Source organism: Sitophilus oryzae, unplaced genomic scaffold (genome assembly GCF_002938485.1).
Source record: "Sitophilus oryzae breed Bouriz unplaced genomic scaffold, Soryzae_2.0 scaffold_1396_pilon_pilon, whole genome shotgun sequence".
NCBI classification, from domain to species: Eukaryota; Metazoa; Arthropoda; class Insecta; order Coleoptera; family Curculionidae; genus Sitophilus; species Sitophilus oryzae.
In genome coordinates, this window is record NW_022146055.1 from 14,682,516 (window position 1) to 14,703,085 (window position 20,570).

General features: G+C 36.0%; 2 protein-coding genes across 2 annotated transcripts in view; one reads left to right on the forward strand and one right to left on the reverse strand.

Annotated features, from left to right (window-relative positions):
• Positions 1 to 13,032, reverse strand: part of LOC115876086 — an 81,146-nt gene extending 68,114 nt beyond the window's left edge. The window contains exon 1 of the mRNA XM_030891783.1: positions 12,698 to 13,032. Coding sequence (XP_030747643.1) covers positions 12,698 to 12,712 — 15 coding nt within the window. The 5' untranslated portion in view covers positions 12,713 to 13,032. The remainder of the gene's footprint in view (positions 1 to 12,697) is intronic.
• A 1,153-nt stretch (positions 13,033 to 14,185) lies between these two features.
• LOC115875789 lies at positions 14,186 to 15,586 on the forward strand. Its single transcript, XM_030891292.1, has 3 exons — positions 14,186 to 15,023; positions 15,214 to 15,291; positions 15,360 to 15,586. Exons 1-3 carry the CDS (start codon positions 14,186 to 14,188, stop codon positions 15,584 to 15,586), a joined length of 1,143 nt encoding a protein of 380 aa, XP_030747152.1.
• Positions 15,587 to 20,570: the final 4,984 nt, after the last annotated feature.

The following is a 20,570-nucleotide window of genomic DNA, read 5'->3' on the forward strand; positions in this document are numbered from 1 at the left end:
TTCAAATTTTTGATTTCAGTCTAATAACTATTTAGTCAACATGTTTAATTTGTCAGTGATGACAGGAAACTATTACTCGTAGCGATTTTAACCAAGAGACCTTTTTTACGTAAAAAATGTCGTAAATGTATATTTTTTACTCAGTAGTTTTATACAGGTACGGACGAAAAGTTATTACTATTCGAACCAGTTAAAAAACATGTAGGTGGCGCCCTCTACAAGTATAGGAGTCATAGTGACATCAAAATGAAATTTCTCATGTCAAAAAATTCCCAAACGCCAATTTTCATCGAAATATTGACGTTACTTCATAAATTATTTGGAAAAAATCGAAATAAAAATGAAACTTCTACACCCTGTATCTCCGAAACCAAGCATTTTAGGACATAGATACATTAATACGAACTTTTTTACTTAATTTTTCAAACATGTCCTTCAAATCCTTCAATTTAATAGCTGTTAGTAAGAAGTTTCAATTCAAATATGCACACACAATTTCTAGATTTCTGTTTCATTGGCTAAATATCCAAACTTTCTTTCAGCAAAGATAAATTTATAATTGAATGAAATGTAAAAGAGAAAATATACTAAAATTGTAGCATAAGAAAAGTATATATTTAAAGATATTATTATTAAAAGTGCATGGACAATAATAACTAACCATATACATTAATAAAAATACATTCTTTTAAATCCACCAATAAACGAAATGAAACAATTCGATAGTCCTCTTCGAGGTCCTCTTGCAGTTCGCTAAATATTCCATCCTATTTTCTGCAATTTTTGCAATCGAATCTTTCAATGCCAAATTTAATAAAGCACAACCTTGACCCTATCGAAAATACCCCAAAATTCTGGAATAACCCGTTTTTTGGACCCTTTTAGGATAATGCGTTAACACAGAAAAACATAAAATCCATCAGTTCTGTTGACGAGCAGAACATCCGGTTTTTATGTTTGAGTATTCAATTCATGTTCGACAAATAAGTTGAAAAGCTACTGGAGAAGCAGGGATATACAAGGTCAGTCTTAAATAAGTGCAAATATTTTTATAATCGATTATGAGTTTTTTTTTTTAAAAATTGGGAAAATTTGGAATTTAAAAAAAAAATATTGGAAATGTTTTTCGTTTTTAGTACAAAAACCTAATTTGTTGATAATATGGCAACATAGGTAGTAGATTAAATTTACAAGAAAGAAAATTCAGAAGATCCATTGGTTCTCAAAATTTTAGCAAAAAATCATATTTTTTGGAAATTTTGAAAGTAAAATAACTCGATTATTTTGGATTTATTTGAAAAACGGCAAAGAGAAAATATGTTTCTTTTATCAAGATCTACTAGCCCTGAAAATATTTGCACTTATTTACGACTCACCCTGTATAACTCTCAATTTTTAATTTTTTCTTCAACTAAATACTTTCCAAACTTTTAATTTATATATATACCCGGTGTTTTCAAAAGTGGCTTAACTTTTTTAATTTTCAGATAAAAAAATGAGATTAGGTATGTTATTAAGTACACGACATAAATGAGGATTGATTGACATATATATTCAATTATTAGTTCCTTCACTTCCTCTTTTACCGGAAATAACTACCTACAACTTTTAAATGGTATACTCGGTATTTTTTCCTTTAATGGATTTATTGGATAAATTATATTCTGAATAAAGTAACATTATCATATGTCAACTTTTGACATTTTTAATTAAAAAAATAGCATTTAAAATTTCAATCTAGAGTGCCATGCAAATAATATATCAGCAATAAAAAGTTCAAGATTTAGACGAACATTTTATTAAATGTGCACTTAATGATGTTAAGGATAAATACAAAAAATATTAGTATATCCATACCTATCGTCTTAAATAATAAATATCCCCGACGTACCCATAAAAAGGATGTGCATTCTAAAATATTTTATTTCTTATTCATAGAATGTCTTTTGGTTGGTTGAAATTTTATGGTGTTTATGATACAAAAGATGGTCCTAATATGAGGAAATAATAAATTATATATGGGTATGGGTAGATTTTCTTGAATACTTAATATATGTATATCTTTTAACTTTCAGAATGTTGTTTGAAACCGGTCATTGGTGGTAGTTAATCTTTCAAATAATTTCTGACGTTTTCAGAAAATGAGCAACAAAGATTATTTTTATTTTACTTAAGAACCTATATGAGATACTATTGAAATTAACAGGAACATTACCAATTAATAATTTACATTAGAATTTTATTAAATGTTAAAGTAGTCCAAACGAGTCAAAAAAGTCCAACGAGTCAGGAGGGATTTCGACAGACGATACCCAAAAAATGACAGAAAGTGCAATTTGCCTGTGAATTAAGATGACAGACACAATTGTTACTGTCAGGAATTCTCTCGTCAGACAGGCCAATTTTGACAGGTGATATATGAATTACTATAATACTGGACAAACCTTATTTAGATATCTACTTGTTTTTTACGTTGGTCTGGGTACCAGGACACGAGGATCACAAGGGTAACGAAAAGACAAATGAAATGGTTAAGTAAGGCTAACCAATGCCATTCATAGGCCCAGAACCTTCCAGTGGCGTTGCAAAAGCAGCCACGAGAATGGCCACAAAACGATGTATGGCCAACAAATCTCTAGAATGGTGGAGAAACTCACCAGGACCAGGGCAGAGACAGGCGAAAAGTTCATAGTAGAACATTCGCCAAAATTCACTGCAGATCTCATAAGCAAAGACGGAAAGACAGTCAAAGGTGTAGTGGGTCTACTAAGAGGGCATTGTAAGCTGAATATAGGCATCTAAAGCTAATGGGATTGACGGATGAAGCCATGTGCAGGTTCGGTCAAATCTGAAGAAGAAACGAAGGACACATTCTATGACGGTGCGACAGCCTGGCAAATGTGTGGTTCTCGGTAATAGGCAATGATAGGGCATCGCCAGAGCTACATGGAGGGTTCAGTCTCCAAGATGCTAGACTTTGTGAAAAGGATAGGACTAGAGAATGTAACCTAAGGATCAGAAGAGGATCAAAATACACACATGGCCAAAATTATTGCATATATAGTTTAAAAATTATACGGAAAGGAATTTAAAGAATCTTTTTTTATACATATAGCTTTGATAATCTGTAATAAACATTTTTTTGTTAAAATGGTAAAACATGTTTGGTAAACAATGTTTATCGTTCAGACCCAATATTATATGGAAATGGTAAACAATGTTTATCGTTCAGACCCAATATTATTACAAATTCTTGCACGTTTCGATTTGTGGTCTCTTGGGTGAAGCTTCTCTACAGAAGAAATTTGGCCATTGTTTTGGCCTTAAAATGCCTATAGAAACATTATTTCACAGTTTAATAGAGTCAGAATAGTAACACTGTCTCAACAGGGCTACCGGCAAGTTGCAATAGCTGAAAGTGTAGTAATTAACCCAAGCGATGTTTCGCGAATATTAAAAAAATTCAGGGAGACAAACGAGGTTACAGACCGGCCTGGAAGAGGTAGAAAGAGAATTACTACTGCTGTGCAAGACCGTCAAACGTCAAATATCCCTAATTGCACGACGCAATCCCCTGCTTTCTAGTACTGCTCTTAAAAATGAGTAAGCTCGCCTTGAAGGAGTAAATGTAATAAGAAAGACGGGAAAGACCATAGTAAGAAGATTCCATGACAGAGGATTACATACGTGTTCCAAAGCTTAATTTACAGCACAAAATTACGCGACTACAATGGGCTGAGGAGATGAGAGCAAATGGACCTAACTGGAATTTCGTCATGTTTAGTGGTGAAATAAGTATAGGCCTAGTGTCAAACTCGCGACGAATTTTGGTCTGGAGAGCATCTGGAAGACGAGCAAGCTTGAATGCAGCTCAACCCCCGTGTCCCGTTTCAAGGGGGAAGCATTATGGTATTGGCAGGTATAACGCACGGAACTTGAACTCCTCTTGCTTTTATTGATGGCACAATGACAGGTGCCCCATATCTTAGAGACGTTTTAGAGCCTATTGTGCGTCCATTTCGAGGGGCAGTGGGGGATAAATTTGTTTACATGGACGATAATGCTCCTCCCCATCGCACTTTAGCGATTCGCTATTTTGTGAGGAAGAGGGTATAAGAAAACTGTGGTGGCTACCGATGTCTCTAGATATGAATGTGATCGAGCATGCTTGCGGGACATGCTAAAACGAAATATTGTCAAAAGGAATGATCTCCCCCGTATCCTAAATAAATTGAAAATTGCTGCGCGCGAAACATGGGAAGCCATTCCTCAACATCTTCTGGACAACTTAATTCAGAGCATGCCACGTCGTCTCACAGCTTGCATTGAGGCTCGAGGAGGCAATACAGACTATTAGTTGTGAGAAATAATTAAAATTGTTTTCAATATTTTCTGTTTAAAATGAAATTTGTTTTTGTTGATTTTCACTCATTATGAAATAAAATTATAATAACAGACTAGTTGCACTTAGATTTTTAATTTAATATTAGTTAGTCGTGTTTATAGTAAGCCAATATGTCCAAAAATATAAAAAGAATCATATTAGGTCCAAAATCAAATAAAAATATCGTTATATGCAATAATTTTGCCCAAGTGTGTAGATCTGAATAAATCGCAGTGGATCAGGCCCATAGCAACCTCGAAGAATCTAATCTATCTACTGATCAACTATCTATCAAAGTGTCTAATAAAATCATTTTACAATGAAAAAATAGTAAAAAAGTACCACCTATTATACTCGTAGATATTGAAAATCGTTAAAATATTTTTGAATCATATTAAGCCATACATAATTACCTACCAAGAAACTTTGGGCACAATGAATTGTTTTTTGTTATATAAAACTAAAAATAGTCATTCGCAATACGTATGTATGTGTTTAATAATTAAGCACATAAATTTTGTGTAACTCGACACTAATATGTCGTGTAACAAGACAAATTTCCAATTACATAATCGAACCTAACCTATTTATAAATATCATAAAACTGAATACGATTATTTTAATCACAAATTTAAATAATTGTTAATACTTACCTTTAACTCACCTTGCAAATTGAAAATACTTGTAGATCTTATCTGAAGCCTATTATATCAATATTTGCGAAGTATTAAAACGAAAACAATTGATTTGTTATTTATTTAAATAAGTAAATCAAGTTCAATATGTATACAAGGTGTCCCAGGCTGAGTGTGCATTAGAAATTTCTAGAGAACTACAATATCTATAGATCGGAGATTTTTTGCACATCATGGTTTCACAACGAGATCTATCGATTAAAAATGTTTTCAATGCAACTTTCTTATTTTAAATGGGTACTCGCATTTTTTATTACACATTTACATTCTCTGTAAAATTTTATGAATTTTAATATTGAACACTCTATACCTAACATTAACCCTTTTTGAGAAAAAAAAATTAAACTTTTGGAGGAAAAAAACTGCCTGTCAAAAAATTTTTTATCTATAGCCTAAACGTCAAATTTAGTGATTACCACAGCCACTGGGACATAAAGAGGAGACATTTGGCTATCTATTTCAAAAATTAAATTGTTTCAATGTCATATAATATTGGCCGTAGCTGTAATGGAATTAAGCGATTAAAAAATTATTATAAATCATTTTAACCAGGCAGTTTTTTTCCTCCAAAATTTTAAGAGTTTTTTTTTTCTCAAAAAGGGTTTATGTTAGGTATAGCGTGTTTGATATTAAAATTCATAAAATTTTACAGAGAATGTAAGTATGTAGGTGCCCAGTGGAGTAGAGGTACAGGCTCTCGTCTACCAATCTCAAGGTAGTGGGTTCGAATCCCACACCCGGCATTTCACCAGCCGACTATTTTTATTAAAATAAAAATAGTTTGGGTACCTAGGTCGACTCAGCCTTAAGTGAGTACTTGGGATTCACAATGCTGAGGTAATAATAGGCGGTTGAAGCGTAGTGCTAGCCACATTACCTTCCTTGTATACCGAACGGCTCTAGTATGACAAGCTGTACCTTGCTACTCCCAAGGCGCCAAACGCTATATACGGGAGCTATTATTATTACTATATGTAAGTATGTAATAAAAAATGGGAGTATCCATTTAAAATAAGAAAGTCGCTGTCAACTTCCGGTATTTCCGGAAGTGCCGCCATATTGAAAATATTTTAATCGATAGATCTCGTTGTGAAACACTCCTGTGCAAAAAATCTCCGATCTAGATATTGTAGTTCTCTAGAAACTTCTAATGAACTGGGACACCCTGTATACCTAATTAAAATACTTATCACTTACAAATATTCATATCTTATAAAGTAGTAAATGAAAATATTTCTACTGTAAACAGTCAAAAACTGTGACACGAGAATTTTATATATTAGATGTATATCATTATTCACTTAAAAATTTCTAAATCCGCTCCTGGCGTGACCCCCACCAAAGGAACCCAGATCGGAAAAACAGGCAGCCTTCGCGCATTATAAAATAGAGCATTTGTTACCTCTTTCTCTTCTAACCTCTTTGACCAAACAGAATTAATAACAGTCAAGACCCAGCAAAAACAAACATCCAAAGTTATTTATCGAAAACACTTGGCGACTCCGCATCTTACTAATTAGAGAGGAACTGTTCGTTAGTACGGGTGCCAAGGCCAGCGCAATAAATTTATTCGAAAATAATTGGGTTAGATACAAAATGAAATATGCACGTGTTAAATATTTATCAGTAGACTGTTTTAAAATTGTATTACATTTATAAATAAGTAAATAGTATAGAGAGAACAATTTATTATTTAAGTCTTGATAAGAACAATATTTTTTAACAAAGTTTATAAAATTATTAGCTATAAACAGTTTACATTACATTTTTCCCTCTTCCTATAACCTTGTAACCTTAGAACATCCAGACAGCGGCAATGTATACAGAATGTCCCAGAAATAAGTGCAAGTATTTTAAGGGGTGGTAGATCTCGATAAAAGAAACATATTTTCTCTTTATCGTTTTTCAAATAAGTCCAAAATAACGGAGTTATTTTACTTTGAACATTTCAAAAAAAAAATATTTTTTGCTAAAATACTGGATCTTTTCTGGATTTTCTTTCTTGTAAATTTAATCTAACACCTATGTTGCCATATTATCAAGCAATTATGTTTTTTAACTAAAAACTAAAAAAAATTCCAAAATTTTTTTCAATTATTACGATTTTGAATGAGGATATATGGTATGATAGTCTAGTTGCGTATCGCGTTCAGTTGTTCCCATATAATATTACATACAAAATGACAGCTATCTTCATTTCCAACCCTTCTTTAACGCTGTTTATTTTTTATCTTATGGTGCAGAGAATGAGAGAAAAACAATCTACACTTGAATTGATGAACAGACGATAATTGTTATAGGAAAATTAAAACTTCTTTTTGCTCAAGTGGGCTGCAAATAACTTGATAAGTAAAATTTGATTGTTGCAAACAAATTGGCACCTGCACTTGCTTCGACTTTTGACATGGCGGAGGTAATTTTTTGTATATATTAGATTAAAAGATCAGATTCCTCGAGGTTGCTCTCGGCCTGATCCATTGCGACCTTTACAGATTTCGACGTTGTTTTTAGATCTATTGTGGTCCGCTTCTGATTCTTAGGTACCATTCTCCAGTCCTATACTTTTCAAAAGGTCTAGCAACTTAAAAACTGAATCCTCCATATAACTCTCTGTCAATTGCCAATCATTGCATATTACAGAGAACTGCACGTTCGCCAAGCACACAAAATGCAGATATAAAAAATGTTCTGACGATTCTTCTTCAGATTTACAGAACCTGGTAGTGACAGAAAGGTACAGTAAAATATGTTTGAGACTTTATCCGTCAATCCTATTAGATTTAGATGCCTATTCAGCTTACAATGCCATGTTAGTAGACCTACTACGCTTTTACTGTCTTCCTGTCTTTGCTAGTTAGTATAGTTAATCTTTCGTAGCCATCCTTGTTTTTGCAAAGCCACAAAAGGGTTCTGGGTCTATAAATGGCATTGATGAGCTTTGTTTGGCCTTTTCGCGACCCTCGTGCGTAGTCTAAATAATGTTGAAGTATTTCATAAGTATATCATACTTTGTGTATAGTTTAGCGTTGATTCCGCATTTTGATGGTAATGGTATCCTATGGTAGCGGATAAGTAGTCCTCTACGCTCCCGATGGAGGACAAGTCTACTTCAAGGGTGCGAAGCTACCCACACGAGCTTGCATGGGACCATCTCCTAATTCCAGAGGAATCACTCCCCAACATTCATTCCCTCAACCTTACCATTCGTTTAATACCCTGTTGATCATCAACTTCCCACTTGTTTAACCAACGTAGAGGGTTTTGACTAAAAACCTTGCAATTTGGAATGATGCAAGGTTATGCAATATGGCCCAGCAGTGTACAAGTACAGTAAAATATAAGTCGTAATTTAAATTTGAGCTGAACTAGTTGGATGAAATAAGGAATAACTTTCCCAATAATCCACCCCAAGGATGTTACAATTTTCCAGACAGGAAGGGTGGCAATCTACAGAAATACTGAGGCAGAAGAATACACAGAGAAATTAATTCTAGACTAATACGGGATCCTCCAAGGGTTACAAGAGTAAAACGAAAAAGTTGATAAAATGACCCAACAAGTATTGCAAAACCAATAAAAGAATGCTTCAAAACAGTGACTGGTTGAAAATATATAGAATAGCTCATAGTAGACCATTCGCAAAAATTTACGCCAGACCTGATAACAAACAGGAAAACTATAAAAAAAGTGTTATGAGTCTATTACAGGCATGGAAAGTTCAATAGAAATTTCAAGCTGAACCAATCGAAGACTTGTGCGGATGTGTTAGTGGAAAGGATACGATTGTAGAAAATGTAACCTACTGTTTAGAAGACCACAATAGATCTGAAAATGTCAAGCAAAACGAGAAGAGAAGATTGGAATAAACTAAAACCATCCCATAATATCTAGTTTAATCAAATTAATTCAAATTTGGGCCCTGATGCTTTCAGCTAAACAAATAAATATAATGAAGTACATTATAGTTTTATCATCCATGTAGTGTCAGCGCTTGGCATCTTCTACAAATCCTATTCTTTGCAAGTAATAAGTAGTGACCACTTGCAGTCTGCAGCCTGCAGTGGCTTGTGTATACCGCATACGTTGAAGTACCAGTATTAATCACATTTTTATTTCGAGGAGACAAAAAATATTTGGACAAAGTTAAAATTGATTTTGTTTATCTTCCAAAAGCAGGTAAAAAATTGGTAGGTAATTTTTAAAGATCTAGGGACATGTTAGAAAATGGGGACAATATTTTTACTCTGAAGTACTTTTCGTTAAGTGTAGGTAATCTAACTTCATCAACTTCAAGATTCGATTTCAAAGCCATTTCTTTGCTCTCATGATAGTTGTCACATAACATATGAACTTATTGGTCTGTTATTTTATTATTGATGTTCAACCTAAATTGATTTCAGGTAATTTTTTTAGATACCTCAATAATCCTGCATTTTTCAAATTGTTACAGTCTTGCTCTAACTTGTCACCGTAGATTTAGTTCATGATTCATTTTCGTCAACGGATCATAAAAACGTGAGGAACAATAACTTTTACAAATATTAGTTTTCTAGTTCTATAATGATATATTTCATTGAAAATTGTATTGTTCAAGTCAATTCTTCAAATTTCAATTCTTCTCATTAGGGTGTCATGCTCTATAACAGAGCATGAGAGCATGTATGAGTGTTAACCAGTTTTTGTTCTAGTTATCGTTGAATCCCATCGGCACTATCTGAGAAGTCATACTAGACAAATTTTACGAAGAATAGGTTTGTCGTGGGCGGCATTCGGTAAACTAAACCATATATTGAAATCTGATTTTCAATTTTCAATTCAAATATGTTTAAAAGGAAAGGCCTTTAATTAGTGTGTCTTGCCTGTCCTCATGTATGGAGCTGAAACACTTACTTTGACAAAAAAGAACATACATAGAATACAGGTCAAGCAACGGATAATGGAAAGGTCCATGTTGGGAGTTACACTTAGAGATAAAATACCCAATCATACCACACGAAATCGAACAGGAGTAAGAGATGCGGTCATATACCTGTCGGCCGTGGACAAAGAGACTTGTGGAATGGAGACCAAGACACGATGAGGCCTATAGAAGCAGAGGACGATCTCCTAGTCGATGGACAGATAATATTAAGAGAGTGGCTGGAAAGTGGATTCAAGTGGCACAAAATAGAAAGAAATAGCTAGAGGTATGGAAGGCTTTTGTTCAGCAGTGGACGGAATAAGCTAAATGATTATGACTAGACAAATATAAACAAGGTGGCAATGCAATCAGCCCTTGCTTTCCTTGAGATGACTTGCTGATGGCTCTGTGTAACTACATAAATAAATACTTTTATTTAAATAAATAAAGCAACTGTACCGGCTAGACATCGAACCTGTTCTTTTCGGGTCACAAGCAAATACACTTGCCATTGAGCCATGGCCCTAATTACCCACAAATCGTAAATGTATTTAATCCTATTACCACCTTAAAACACGATTCAATAAAAAATGGACATTAACACACGTACTAAAATGCATTATGACGAATCCGACCCTCGGCTCTCTCCCTCGACGATATTATTTTTTACGTTTTGCACCCCTCCGGCGAGCAACAAACGCATACCGTCGTTCCAGAAAGGGTCGCAGCCCGTTACCGGCAACGTAATCTCATAGAAAGATCCCCGAACGAAGCCCTCTCGAACGGAAAACATTCCGGCTCCGAGGCCCCGAATTTAATCAAATCGACGACGAGGACGGAGAATGGCCCGTCCTCATACGCGAGACAAAGAGCGTAACAGCGGCACGAGCCGGCAACGCCGCTCGCCGCCGAAAGAAAGAGGATCGAGCGGTAATTTGCGAGAGAGACGGCGAGCGTGTCATTACGTCTGCCTGGAGAGTAGAAAAAAGGAAAAGCGGAGAACGACTGCGATACTCGTGACTAGCGAGCACTGGAACGAAGATAGAGCGAGTGAGAGCGGACTACGTGACGTATTTATTGCGATGCTCGCTTGTTATTTCGTGCAGCGGCGCTGGCAATTGTTTATTTCGTATGCACGCGATGAGAGGGCTCAAAAGAGAGGGAAAGATATAGCAGCTCGCCGACCTGAGGACGTGTATCGGCTTGTGTAGCTGGATGATATATGGCTGGGGGGACAGCGATGAGGTGACGGGTGGTCCGCCGCGTTCGAAACGTCCATTTCGACCTGTGGTCTCTATCTTGGACCCGATTCCGAGCCTAGATTAGGTCGAGATTTATTTTGAAATCGCCGCGGTCGAAGATAGAGACATTATTTGCCTAATGTCTTCCTTTTCGGATACTCTATTATTGATTGCACTGCTATAACAACTACATGTAATTTTCAATCCAATATAGATTTTAAATTACGGCCATTTGATTTTTTTATCTGTTCTCTACTGGTATCCAGAAATTGACAAAACAAGAAGCAATCTAGTAATTTGTTAGAATTCTATTATTGATCAGATTAATAGATATGTCTATAGTATAATATTTAGGATAGTGATTTGGAAGACGACATTCAAAAAATGACAGAAAGAGAAGTATCTTCGAACTACAAAATCAACATTCACCTAAAATGACAGTGTGATATATATTCTTGAAAATCCTCTTTTAAGTTCGTTACTTCTTACTATTTGACCAACAAAAATGTTGACTTTTTGAAAAATACCAATATGGAGAACAGGGTAGTCTTAGACAGTAACAATATTTGTACCTATATCAATATTAGTCTCAGTGCATTAAAATATAAATCTGAAACTTTTCACTGAAGACATTAGTACCTACTGAATCTGACGAACCAGAGAAGAGATGATTTTAACAAATAACATCTAAAGAATGACAGAAATATATAAATAATATAACTATCAAATAATTAAATTGATCCACTGAATCATCAAAATCAGAATAACACCACCAGATGATATTGAACTCCAAAACAATAAAATCCTACAATGGAAGGCTTCCTTATCCTTTACTTCAATCATCTTTAATTGTTGTATATATTTTAGTAAAATCAAAACATTTCATTTCATACTCTATACCTAATTATCTAACTCATCTGCAGAAACAAATCTGATTTGTGATTATTATCTGAAATTGTCGACAAGGCCGCATTTTTCCATATTTGTTACAGAGTTCCAAGAATACAGGCGCCTCTTAACTTTTTTGGGTACCTTCCTAAATCTAAAACAGATTTCTTTTCTAAAACGTCAATAGGAAATAATGGTTATTCATTCAAGGTGACCATTTTCTAAATCTCCGTTAAGAAAGCCATTATACCCATTTTCGCTAAGGTCTGATTTCTTATTTCGAACAATGTCGGTCCCGAACTCTGGTTCACAGCTGGGTAGAAGAAAGTTTTGTTTGTCTGGCAGTGGGACACGACTAGTATTTCGTCAGTTATTGTTAAAGGCATGCTTAGCTTTAAATTACCAAAGCTACGTTATACAAGATTTACTAAATCTACAATATAAAAAACATTAAGAATACTAATTAGTAATTAAAACTAGGTAAAAACGTCAGCGAAAGTCTAATTACAGTTAGCGGTGGCAACGAAACGAACGAAAGCCACGCTTTAACAAGGTAAAAACAGTGCATTGACACAAAAAATAACATTACCTCCAAGTTGCGCATTCAACTGTCTCCGCTTCACTCGGTACGGTCGCGGCGGCCCCGGCATGTAAAATTAAAAAATCTCATCGGCAACGCTTGCGTAGCACCGGCAACGTCGCATCGCCTACATACACAGATATAATGTTAAAATATTCCAGGATTCACCTCGTGATTTCACCGCTTAAAAATACTCGGATTTTCGCGAAACTTTCACAGTGGACTTCGAGAACGTTTTCCGACCCGGTACCACAAAAAAACCGCCGGAAAAGTGAAAATTTAAGGTAAAAATCGCGAAATCGACGACAGCGTGTTGGCATTTAAAGCATTTGGGCTATACTAGCTGATCTAAAGAAGCGAGCTTCGGCTTCGACCCGCCTGACTCTAACCCCGCCCCTGACCAATGGAGTTGCCGGATCTGGTATCGACGTCACACGGCGAAGCCCGAACACGGCCGAACGACGGCTTCGGCCTAGCAGGGAACTCGCATACCATTTTGTTGTGTATGCTGGATGTGTGTTCGATTTCGTTTTCGGATTTTATTTTCGAAGCAAGCGGCTGTAGTTTGTTTGTTGCTGAGGGAACGCCGGCTTAGGGGGCCGAGGGGTAGGGATGGGAAGGGACCGTGGCAGCAGCCGGGCGGAGGCGTTGATGAATGAAGGCTGCAGTCGGATTCTCTCATTTTTATGACGGCTGTAAAACTTGCCTTATTAAAAGGTGATCGTTTCTGGTTGGGGCTATATTTGGTTTTATTGCTGTGCTATATAGGTACGCTCCATTTTGATATTGTTGCTGGGTCCATCTGTGCAGGTAGTATAAAATGGACGATAGTGATTACTGACTATAATTGACAGTTAATATCAGTGCGTATACTAGGGGAGACCGGTATCAATTGTAACAGGGGATAATTGTAACACTCGTATTTGCAGATCCACCTGTTATCGAAAGAAACAACTAATTGCACCGTCGTGTTCGTTTAGACACCCGACTGAATAGGCAACAGTGCAACAGTCATTTAATTTTCACTGTTCGTGTATGGTCGTGAATTTGTGCTTTCAATACTAATTTGTAAGTATTTTACCTATTATCAAAATGTAAATTGTTCGTTTATGATTACGTACAGGTCCTAATTGTTTAATATGCTAAAATTAGTGTTTCAGAGTTAAAAAATAATACCATACCGACAATTGGTTATAAACCTCATAATAAAGTCTTCACGCAAGAGAACAAGAGGAGCAGTAATGCGAGGATTCTGCAAAGCTTTATTTTGGATTATCACCAAAGGAGTTACGCAAATTGGCATATCAGTTTGCCAAACAGATTGACTGCAAATTTCCCACTGGGTAGGAACTAAAGCAAATGGCCACCGAAGACTGGCTTACGGCGTTTTTAAAACGAAATAATAAACTGTCAATACGTACGCCAGAATCAACTAGTCTTGCTCGCGCAATGAATTTTAACCGGGAAAATGTAAAGAAGTTTTTCGACAATTTAGCAATGGTAATGGATAGGCATCAGTTTACTCCAAACAATATCTACAATGTGGATGAAACTGGCTGCACTACAGTGCAAAAACCTGGTAAAGTAATTTCAAAAAAAGGTATAAAAGAAGTTGGCGGTATTGTATCTCAGGAAAGAGGTTCCTTGGTAACAATGTGCATAGCCATAAATGCACTTGGGCAGAGCATTCCACCAATGTTCATATTTCCGTTAAAGCGATACCATGAACATTTTGTAAGGGATGGTTCTCAGGGTAGTATTGGTGGAGGGAACAAAAGTGGTTGGATGCAGGAGGAAAATTTTCTTCAGTTCATCAAACATTTTGCAAAATATGCAAAACCCAGTGAAGAAAATAGAGTCTTACTAATTCTAGACAATCATACTTCTCACCTATTTATTCCAGTAATAGATTTTTGTAAATCAAATTTCATCACTCTCTTATCATTCCCTCCCCATACTTCCCACAAGCTTCAGCCGCTTGACCGAGGAGTTTTTGGACCATTTAAGAGATTTTTTAATAATGAATGCGATCAGTGGGTAAGATCAAATCCAGGAAAACGAATGACGATCTATAACATACCCGCTCTAGCAAAAGACGCCTATCTACTAGCAATGACTCCAAAGAATATCACAGCTGGATTTCAATGTACTGGAATCTGGCCCTTCAACAGATATGTTTTCTCTGACGCTGAATTTGATCCTAGTAGTGTTACAGACAGACCCCTGGAGGACCGCATAGCGGCAGACATTGTCCAAGAAGAGAGAAGTGGCAATAATACCAACCCTAGCGCCTGCGAAGCTGGTTTGCGATCAAAACTGGATACAATTCTTGACGGTGAGCAATATAAATTATTAACACTAGCTGACTTAGTTAATAATCTAAAATAATTCATAAAGTTTTAAGCATATTTAATTTGTTTCAGACGCAATTGAAGCCAAGCCCAGCACTTAAAAAGCTAATTTATCATTAGAGCTGTTAAAATAAGCTTTTACGCTTATTAATTATCAATTTTGATTCCCTTTAGTCTCAAACACGACGATTGAAGCCAAGCCTAGCACCTCAAAAGCTAACTTATCATCAGGAGTGGTCACGATTCTTGAGGGTAAGCAATGCAAACTGTCTAACTTTTACGTAAATTTATCAATTTTAACATCCTTTAATTGGTTTTAGATATAATAATCAAAGGACCGTCTTCCACATCAACAAGCAGTGTCAATAATAAACAGCATACAATAGGTTGTTCAACGCCACCACTGCCCATTTTAAAACAATCGGTGTCCCAGCCGCCTTCAAACCAGACCAGAGTGCATTCGCCCATTACCAAAGTTTTGTGTTTTCACACAGAACATATGCGTCTAGAGCGTTACATTCGAAAGCCGATAAAAAAGGGATTTTGAAATTTTGGAGTTGACCCTTTTCCCAAATGACCGATTCAATTATGGTCGACAAAAAACTGCAGAAAAATGGGCATTACATACAGATACGACGGCGGTGTGTTCAACATTGATACGGTACCGTTGATTCCATATTCACAGTCCGCCAACTACAGGAAAAAGTAAAGGAGCAGGAGATTAAACTTTTGTAAAGAGTTGAAATTCATGAACCTAATAAAAGTGTTCGACTCTGTAAACAGAGATGCAGTTTGCGCAATTTTGCAAATGTTCGCAGTAGGTACCCAACAAATTTCTTACAGTGCGTAAAAGCGTCCATATAACAACCATCAGCCGAGAGTGTCACATCATGGATCACTGAGCGATCCCTTCCTGACAAATACAGGAGTTAGGCAGGAATGTGTCTTCTAGTGAGTTCCTCTCCTATCCAACATATTCACGGCAGCGCTCTCTATTATAGTAGACAGCAAACTGCATCAGGAGGAATGGGTGTTAGATACATATGACAGCGGTCTGTTCAACATAAAAAGACTCATGGCAATAACATGTACAAAATTTATCACAGAACTTCAATACGCTGATGACTGCGCTCTAGTTACAAAAACGATACAGCAATAATTACAAGAAATTCTAAAGACATATACTTGGGCATACGAGGCTTTGGGTCTAGCTGAACATCGACAAAATTAAAATAATGTGCACTCCTCCGGAAAATCATTGCAATGTTATAAACGTTACAGCAATTACAGGAAATGCTGAACGCATATATCTGGGCATACGAGGTTTTGGACCTTAAGCTGAACATAGATAAAAAAACACCATGTGCACTCCCTAGGAATATAATAACAGCGTTATAAAAATCGGAGAAGAGCTATTGGAATATGTCGCGGAATTCAATTACCTCGACAGTTTGATTTCGGAAAATGCAAATATCGACGCTGAAATTTAGCACAGAATTAGCAGCGCCTCAAGAACATTGTGGAAATTAAAACACAGGATTTTCTACAATCCTGACTTGAATACAAAAACGAAACTTGCAGTGTACCGAGCAATAATAATCTCCATCATGTTATATGGAAGCGAAACCTGGGCTCCGTAGGCCGTAGGTATACCGCTGGCACTCGAACGCATTAAACAAGTTGCAACAGAGACATCGTAGACAAGTGTTAAGAATAAAATGGTATCATAGGTCCGTGAAAAAAGCCAGCTGCGAGATCGCCGAATTCATAATTACTAAATCCTGCTTAAAATGGGCTGGTCATATATGCAGGAAGATCGCCTGTCAAAATATCTTCTTTACGGTGAGCTTCTGAGCTTGGAGACAAAAAGAGGAGAGTTCAAAAGGCCTTGGAGAGTTCAAAAGGAACAAGGATATTTTGCATGAAAACTTAAAGGGGATAAGCATGCAGAATCAGTGGGCACAATAGAACGAAATGGAGAAGGATTGTAAACTCAGTTAATAACGGCAACTAAAAAGTAAAGTGCCAACAAAGTCAAAGTAATAAGATTTTTGAATGTCCGGAGTGCGGAAGAGAGATAACATCACGTATCGGGCTTTTCAGTCACAGAAAAGCATTTTCTGATGCGTGTCGCTTGTCAGATGCGTCTGATGCGTCTCGCTTGTCAGCGAGTATAATGGCAATGATGATGATAATGTCTTTTTTCAATTACTGTAGATATCTAAGTCCGCGGTGGTACCCAGCGCGTTTTTGCAGCTGCAGTAAAAAGGCAGAGATCGCGACAATACACGACGTTATAGGAGACATGTTATAGACTATGCATTTTTACTGCAGTACTACTATACCACGACAGAGATTCGTCTAACGTCGCTTATGTTAGACAGATATTTAATCTTCTTCTTTCATTCTTGACAGAGGAAAGAGTAGTAACCACTTAGACGACTTATAGCAGTGATGCAGTTTTTCTTACTACTTCTCTCCACTTATTCCTGCGTTTACTGCATGGCGGGCAGCTTCTCTGAAACTTGTTTTTGGTGTATTATTTTATTTGTTTGGACCATTTTTTTGGCTTCTAGGTCTCCTTCCTTATTCAGTATCCGACTGTGATTCGACAATGCTTTAAACTAACTTCATAAATCGTCTAAATTCTGTCTATGATCGAACGAATAATGCGCAATTCTCACTATACGTAACGTTACCATCACGTCGCCGTGCCGCCAACGTCACGGTAGGTAAATATTCTTAAATTGCCAACAATGAACATATTCACACAATCCGTAACGTCCATCTCCCATTTTCTTCATGTTTTCTGTGGAGACGATGTGGTGACGTGACGGTGACGTTACGTTATAGTTTACGCCTTATACGCGTCGGGGCGTCGCTTGGCACTCATTATTATATGCGCAGGCAGCTAACTGCTTTGCGTTGCGAGTAACAAACGACGCGACGGCAGAAACCCGTATGTTTAAATAGGAGCAAAATTTAAATTTAACTGAAGAAAATTTTAAAAAGGGGACATGAATATCATAATCTGATATGTTATGCACAATCAAGTTAGCTAATATCGAATACAAAATATCATCTTGATCTTGATAATTTTTTTGAAACTAATGATAAAATGGGATATAAAATTGTGTAAAAAACGTTATTAAAGTTTGAGCTTAAAGTTTCTGAAGGTCAGAAGTCAAAAACAAAACGCATGAAATAACATCTGTTTTACGAAACTGATGATAAAATTTTATTATTTCCAATTTCATTACTCCAAAATACTCCATTCAGACAGCCAATTCTTCTTCTAGCTTTTGATATTCGTGTTTTTATTTCTTTGTAATTTCTTCATGTAAATCTCTTCATTTTCTAGATTACTATTAGTCCTGCCGATTCGAATTTTAATTTCCTCCTCGTAGTCTCATTTGTTATTAACAACAGAGCCGAGATACTTTAACCTATTCACCTGACCACAGATCTCGCCGCTTACAGTGAGGTTAACATTTTGGATTTGTCTACTAATCATCATTGACCATGGTTTTTGTTTTTGAAGTATTAATGAGTATCCCGTACTCACACTATTTATCTTATTTAGCATCAGTTCTTGAAGAGCTTCCATAGTGGAGGCCAATAAAATAGTATCGTCCGCATATCTGATATTATTAATTGACTTTACACTGGCTTTTTCCTGGACTCGTTTTCGAAAGCCAAGTTGGAATATTTTTTCGGCATAGATGTTAAAAAGTATCGGTGACAGAATGCATCCTTTTCGCACTCCTTTGCTTACTTCAGAGGCGTCGGTCGAGTCTGTGTCATTTACAGGGGTGGATGGGCCATATGGGAAAATTGGAAAATTCCCGGTGGGCCGGTGGAAAGATGGGCCGGTGGGCCGGTCCCAATCAGAGCTCAAAAAAGATTGGATTAGCAAAAATTAAATGGTTAATCTTCTAACTAAAGTGACGTAAGATCCTTAGTGACTCCATAACTAACTAATCAATTTGCGTCAGTATAATCGTCAGTTGCTTTTAAACATAAACACCAATTTGTAAAATAACCATTGTAAAATGTCTTTCTCTGGGACACTCATAATTTTAATAATCATCTGTTGTTTGTACGGTTTGAAAATTTTTATTATACAAGGTGAGTCTATAAGTGCAAATATTTTCAGGGCTGGTAGATCTCAATAAAATAAACATAATATATTCTCTTTATCGAGTTTCAAATAAGTCCAATTATCAATAGGTTATTAAAATTTGGAAATTTAAAAAAAAGATTTATTTTTAAAAAAATTTGAGCCACCTCAATTTTTCGGTATTTGCATCTCTTTTAGTGCCGTAATATCAGATATTAAGACACTGTACCGTGGGAAAATTTGCGGTGAACAGGAAGTTCTAAAAAGTTTTCTAAAATATACAGGAAAATTTAAAAGAAAATGCTCCATTTTTATCTTTTTTTGCAAAAAAAACTCATAGACGTGTTCCTGGGGTCGAAATATACCACCCCTGAAAATATTTGCACTTATTTAAGACTCACCCTGTATAGTTTTACCCATTCTATACTATTACCCCCTATTCTTTTATTAATAACTAGTAAATATGACTGACTGGCAGCAAAAAAAAATGAATAGCATTAGGTAAATTTAAATAGTATCGATCCAAACTGTATACTAAGAATACGGTAGCGTAGATTGACAACTGGGGGCCTCGGTGCAATATTTTTCGAGGTCCCCTTTGTAAAAAGGTAGACGAATTTGGCGCAAACTCTGCGGTTGACGGAGAAAACATATCTATGTTTGGCTTGAATTGGGGACGGACTAAAAGCCAAGTCTGAGAACTACAAGCCAAGTCTAAATTGTTGTTTAAAATGTTGCTAAAATGAATTTGCTAAAAGTTACTGAGACAGCAGAGAAGAGTTAAATAAGGTTTAAACTAGATTAGATAATAAAATATTAATATGTTTCGAAAATCCAAATATTCTTATTATGGACTGTGGACTGTAACATAGCATTACATCAGCATCAGAACACATTTATATCCACTGCCTAGGTTTTTTCGTTTGAGTCATGGCATTATCATACAAAATGCCAAATGTAGAAAGTATAGAGGAAAAGTTCTGTGATAGAACTATATAATAACCTAAAAAATGCTGCAGTTTTAATGGCGACCGCGGTTCATTCAGTTAAAAACACGTGTAAACGAGGAGGCTGCTGCTGTAGCAGAAAAGAGAGAATTTCTTTCTACAATGTGTCAGAAAGTATATACCTGAAAAGCTAAAAGTAATGTATTTTACAGAGGATTGGGTCAGCTGAACTGAATGAAACAGGAAGTCTTAAAATTTTTCAAAATCGTAGGCTATTCAAGATCAAATTACCGTTATCGATAATGGAAATAAAGCCGTAGAACCCTGTAAAACCGAGCCATTTTGTAGTAAAAATTCAGCTATCCGACCCAATATTGGTCTTTACGAAAATTTTGATCAAGATAATTTATTTTTTTTTAACCGGAGGGAAAAAAGCTTTATCGCAGGAGCTAAAAACACCCTTA